The sequence below is a fragment of the Perissodus microlepis genome, chromosome 20 (assembly GCF_051167445.1).
Source record: "Perissodus microlepis isolate ML-2025 ecotype Zambia chromosome 20, ASM5116744v1, whole genome shotgun sequence".
Taxonomy (NCBI): domain Eukaryota; kingdom Metazoa; phylum Chordata; class Actinopteri; order Cichliformes; family Cichlidae; genus Perissodus; species Perissodus microlepis.
Genome location: NC_140480.1, coordinates 30,351,575 through 30,357,359, shown reverse-complemented (window position 1 = coordinate 30,357,359; position 5,785 = coordinate 30,351,575). Strand labels below are relative to the sequence as shown.

At 37.9% G+C, this 5,785-nt stretch overlaps 1 protein-coding gene across 4 annotated transcripts in view; it reads right to left on the bottom strand.

Annotated features, from left to right (window-relative positions):
- Positions 1 to 1,919: 1,919 nt before the first annotated feature.
- src (SRC proto-oncogene, non-receptor tyrosine kinase) overlaps positions 1,920 to 5,785 on the bottom strand; it is a 31,661-nt gene continuing 27,795 nt past the window's right edge. For all 4 annotated transcript variants that reach the window (XM_084916893.1, XM_084916895.1, XM_084916894.1 and 1 more), the window contains one exon: positions 1,920 to 4,453. In XM_084916893.1, coding sequence (XP_084773019.1) covers positions 4,245 to 4,453 — 209 coding nt within the window. In that variant the 3' untranslated portion in view covers positions 1,920 to 4,244. The remainder of the gene's footprint in view (positions 4,454 to 5,785) is intronic.

The window sequence follows — 5,785 nt, the reverse complement described above, 5'->3', positions numbered from 1 at the left end:
CCGGGACATTCTGTAAAGCTACACAGCGCGAGCCCCACGTGATGAGCTGTGAGGCGATGCACGCGGACGACAAGTTCTGTGATCACAGCTCAGTATTCATGTTAATACTGCTGTACATAATAATAATAATAATAATAATAATAATAATCCAATTATACTTGGCACCTGTGAAACATGTCATCAGTGGGTTTTACACGTTAAGAAAATGCATGGAGCAACCATATCGTGAAACAATGTTTAATGTCAAAGAAGAACTTGGACTCAATTTATTTAACTTGAATATTTCCAACTTTCTACTCCTACTTTATTCTCTTTTACAAGGGAAAAGAAACAAATAAAAGGATACTTGAAAATACATTAATTACAACTTCTACCATTACTTCATAATGGCACGGATAATGTAGGCTACATAGTCCCCCATATATAAAATACTCGAAAGATCCCCGGATTTAGACCGGAAAGAGAGGCCTAAATCCCTTGGAGACTGCGACAGGAATCCGTATACATACGGAATAAATATGCATATTCATTCCGTATGTATACGGGAGCAGGCGAAAGAAGCTTCTTGTGCTATATCTATCAAATTATTTTTTTAATTATTTGACTCTATGTTAGCCCTACATCTGACTGGCGACCTGTCCATGGTGCACTGTGATAGACTTGTTTGGTATTTAGTATGACCACCATTATTGTTTAACTCTCCTGAACTCTCTCAGGCAAGCTGTCTTGTAGTTTCTTTAAGTAGTCATTGGGAATAATTCTCTTGGCTTCTTGAAGGACATTCAAAGCTCATAAATAGATGCAGGCTCCCTTTTGTTTTGTTGTCTATCAAGATGACCCCCTAGTACTTCAGTAGTGTTGAGGTCTGAGCTCTTTGGAGGCCAATCAAAGGCTGATAATCTTCCATTATTTGTTGTTGTGTCCAGGTTTGGGATCATTTTCCAGCTGAAACAATGAAGCCACTGCCAATCAGACTAGATGACATTGCATTTAGATTTCCAACAATTTTGAGAAGATCCCCAACACCACTGGTTGAAATGCATCTGTAAAACATGTTGTTGATGAGGATTCAGTGGACAGTAGATGGAAGCACTGAAGGGCCAAATGCATATCTCAGGTCCAGTGTCAGTTCTTTGCTGGGATTTTTCCAGTTTCTTAAGGACATGACCTTTAGATACCATTCACCTTTTGTAAAGACAGACTGTACACCATACTGAGATATGCCAATTTTTTATTTATTTATTTTTTTGCTAAAAATCTTCAGGAATCACATTGCTGGTTCAAAAAATACAATTTATGCCTGTCAAACTGTATTATCTTTGGTATCTTTTCATTGATTCAATTAAACAAATGGGAACAAGTTACGTGCTCTTGTGACAGGCATCTAGTAACAAAATGCCTAAAGATACACTTTTGGTTAGCTGTCAAGTTGCTATGTGTAGACACATCCCGTGAGTTAAGTGTCTATTTTAGGCTTGAATGATTCAGCTCATTGTTAAGTGGCACAATAAACAAAAAAACATTCCTCTTAAAATATTCAGGTACAAGGACTAGACTGAAAATGAGTGAAAAACCAGACAATATATGCAGAGAAAAACTTTGAAAGAACTATTGCTTAAAAGCACTTTAAAAATTAAGAAAAAATGTGGCTCCTTGGAAAAGAAATATGAAGAAATAAAGACTATGCAAAAGTCTTGTAATTAGACTATTTATATGTAGATTAAAAAAAATTGACACTACTGTTTGTTGCATGTCCCTATAAATATGCTTTCAAATCTTTTTCTAGGTCAATGGAAGATTACCTTTGTGTCTTAGAAAAGGATAATCAAGTATTTTGTGTACATTACTGCTTTGTGTGGGTATGTTTTTCTTTCTTTTTTTAAAGAAGCATTTGTTCAGTTAATAAACAAAAGCGCATGTCATAGGCAGTATACAAATTTTATTCAAATTTGAACAGTAATCAGTAGGATTTAACAAAGAGTTATTTATGTGAAAATTCCCATTGGATACAGTAGAAAAAGAGTATATATAGGAATATCACTGATTTAAAAATATCTGCATAGCCAGAAAGGAGACCCACAGAACCCCACAGGAAATGTCCTTGGCTTATTAGCAAGGCTGCATACTGACTATATGATCTTTTTCATGCACTTTATCCATATTTTTGCTCAAACATTCAATGAGACAGCAGGAAAAGGAAACGATGCAAACAACCCAACTACACCTGCAGGCCATTGCATTCTTTATCCGTGCAACACAGCAGATGTAACACAGATATCAAGCTCCTATTCATGGCAGCTGCATCATCTTTTTGTGTGGAGTTACTCAGCCTTAACCAGCAGTGCTTTGGGAAATCCCAGCTGGAGAGCCCACTCGAGGAATAACAGAAGGTGGCAGCACAACACTGTCGAACAGATTCATGAAAGCAATATGTCTGACAAGAATGACATGCGATTACCTGCTAATTTCTCAGCCTGTATAGCAGCATCAAAATGATCTAAAGGTCATCACGATGTAAACATTGTGGTATTGATTGTATTATGGGAAGCATCAATGCTGGTAGATTATCAGTATGTGGCGAGAAACAACTGGCACGTTAATGTTCAACTGAGAAAGGTTTCACAGAAATACGTGCACAAAGATACATACCTGTGCTCAGAAGTGTTGCAACTATGATTAATCTTATACTTTAAGATGTTATGTAACCCAGAAAAGTACCAGAAAGCAAAATAAACAATTGGGTTATTCTTTAAAGTAATAAATTATAAAGATATATACAAATATTATCATTAAGAATATTTACAATTAGGTTTCAAGAAGCCAATTTTTTTTTTTGCTATACCTGCCACCGTGGTCCTGGGAAAGCTTTGTAGTCTGCCTCCTATAGGCATCAGGGAGGCATAACCATACTGCTGCTCGTTTATCATATTCAATAAGAACACAATGACAATATCTCCAGTGTAACATTGTCCTACAACTTGCACTCATTAGTGAAATACTACTGCTGGTTAAAAATCGTCTTCATATCCATGAAGTTGAGAACTGCGCGGGGACATTCACCTGATTTTAATGCGAATGCTTGAAAGTAAATCTACAGATTAAAATGCATGCTGGTGATCCAATTGTGATCCAAAAGTGTACACAGATGCAGGATCTCACAAACAGTGGATTATCCTTTAAGAAGAACAGAACAGCATAACCTCTGTTTAGATAACACAAGCTTCATTGTAAGAAAAGTCCAGAGTATTAAAATACACTTTTACACAGTAGAAGAGAGTAAAAAAGACATTTTTCATTGGCACAAAAATCCTCACAGAAGAATTCTTGTTTTCTCCATCCTGAGATGATCTTTAGTGATCAGTAGCCATTTATCTTTATAGATTAAGAAAAGTCACAATTAGCAAATAGAGACAGAGACGGCCTCTTTTCTTCTTTGCGTTGAGCTGTATGTTGGTCACAGCAATAACTCAATTAGTCCAGCTGGTGAAAGAGACTTTCACATCACTTTCACATCACAAAATCTCACAGCAATCCAGAAACAAGCCTCAATGTTGCACAGGGGAAGTGTGGTGCTAAAAACTGAAGTATTACCATGGAGAATTTCCAGTTAATCCAGGTATAATAGCAAATTCTTTTTAAAGAGATCGATAATATCTTAAAATTTGATGTTGGTACCACATAGATGCTTCTTGAGCAGAAAAATGGAAGACGGCGTCTGAGTGTGTGTGTTTCGAAAGGGATCCCAAAGAAAATGTGGCGAAAAGAGACATCCTGTTGTAACCAATAACTTAACTCTCTGGACACCCACCCATGTTTGACTGATATGCTGTCTTGTAGGCCATGTTGTGTCATTGATGGTGATAATTATAAGATCAGTCAGGAGAAATAACATAGGAAGAACCCACGAGGAAGGCTTATTAGGACACCTTACAAACACATAAAAGGCAGATACACCTCTTTGCCTGTTTTGGGTTGTTGAAAAATAATACCATACCTTGAAAACAGTCTCTCAAACTGGAAATGTTGGAGAGACTTTGGAAAGACTGGATTTTGCTGATTGGTTTGATGTCACTCAGAATCAATGATTGTACCCAAATATGTGTCAGTTCTTTGCCCCATTAGACAAAAAACCCCCAAAACAAAACACAACCGCCCCACACACAATTATCCATGCACTTTAAAGACGATGCACATGCTCAGTTATGCACATCCATACTGTGTGCACAGATATGTTGCCAGCTTGGTTACAGGTTCTCTCCTGGCTGGTACTGAGGCTCTGTGGAGGTAAAGTAATCCTCCAGGAAGCCCTGCAGGTACTCGAAAGTTGGCCTCTCCTCAGGTTCCTTCCTCCAGCAGCTCAGCATGAGCTCATGAAGGGATTCGGGGCACTCTGCTGGACACGGCATCCTATAACCACGCTCCACCTGGTCTAACACCTCCCGGTTCACCATACCTGGTAGAGAAAATAAAGCATTATGAAAGGTATGCGGCTGAAAAACTATATCCATAGTTGGAGTACTAAGTAAGACATCTTTATGCTATACACAGAACACAGAATTATTAGGTAAGTGTGTATTCTGATCTTTTTATTATTTTTATGCATATTTTACAATTATTTTCTTTCACTAAGTTATTAATAAAACTCCTAAGGGCTGACATTACAGCAGCACTTACTCTTAAGACACATGTAATCCAAACTGGATTATCAAAATATAGGCCAAAATTTTTACTTAAAGAACTTTTTCATATTTGCATGATGTCACAGAGTATTTAGAGAAGTCAACCAGCTCTTATTATGGCTGTCTTGCAAATCTTTCAGGTCACTCAGTTAGAAACCTTTCTGAGTGCATGCTAACTGATGCCCCCTAGTGGTTACACTTTTTATTTTTATTGTGAAGCAGCCAAACTCATTTTCTATAAAAACACAAGACTTTCAGAAACCCATTATTCTCTGGTGCCACGGTATTCCAGAACTGGAACGCTGAAACACGATCACAAATCAATTGACTATGTGCACGTTAGCATATGCTACTTCCGGTGCGGAAACTCCTGTGGGGAGCTTTGTTTCCGGTGTCCTATTTGCGCCCTGTTTACGGTCCAAAACAAGTTAAGCAAATGAATGAATCAAGCGGCGATTTACATTTCTATAGATGTCTTGGGCATTTACCCAATATATCTGTAAATGATGTTCATTGACTTGTCGATATTTTTTCCCTGCGCCTCAGAGCAAAAGAGAAAAGGGATTCAAATGTTATATTTCTCAGCTGTCCCTCGTTTATCGCGGGTGTTATGTTCTAAAAATAACCAGCGATAGGTGAAATCAAGTAGCCAATTTTATTTTTTGACGGTGCAAAATGTATCGTGGACATACAGTACTGCACTTCAGAGTCACACTGCTAGCGATCGATGCAGCGATTCTGTACTGTACAGGAGAGACGTCACGGAGGAGATCGTCTGCAGCGATCAGGACGCAGGACACAATGTGATGTAAAAAAAGCATGCAAACTTGCACTAAAAAATCCGCAAAACAGCGAGGTGAAAGGTGAACCGCGTTATAGTGAGGGACCACTGTAATTTTGAAGGTAAGTCACAACATACCCTTCGTAAATACTAATGTATAGAAACCGTTACCAGCAATCATTCATTTTTTGTGTGGCTTTTTTTCACGGTTTGTTAACATGCTGTGTAGGTGTGTACTTGACTAGCTGATATCGACATAACGGGAAACATCTGGTTTGACTATTCTTCACCTGTAGTTTGAATGCTGAACATTTGCCTGTTTAAA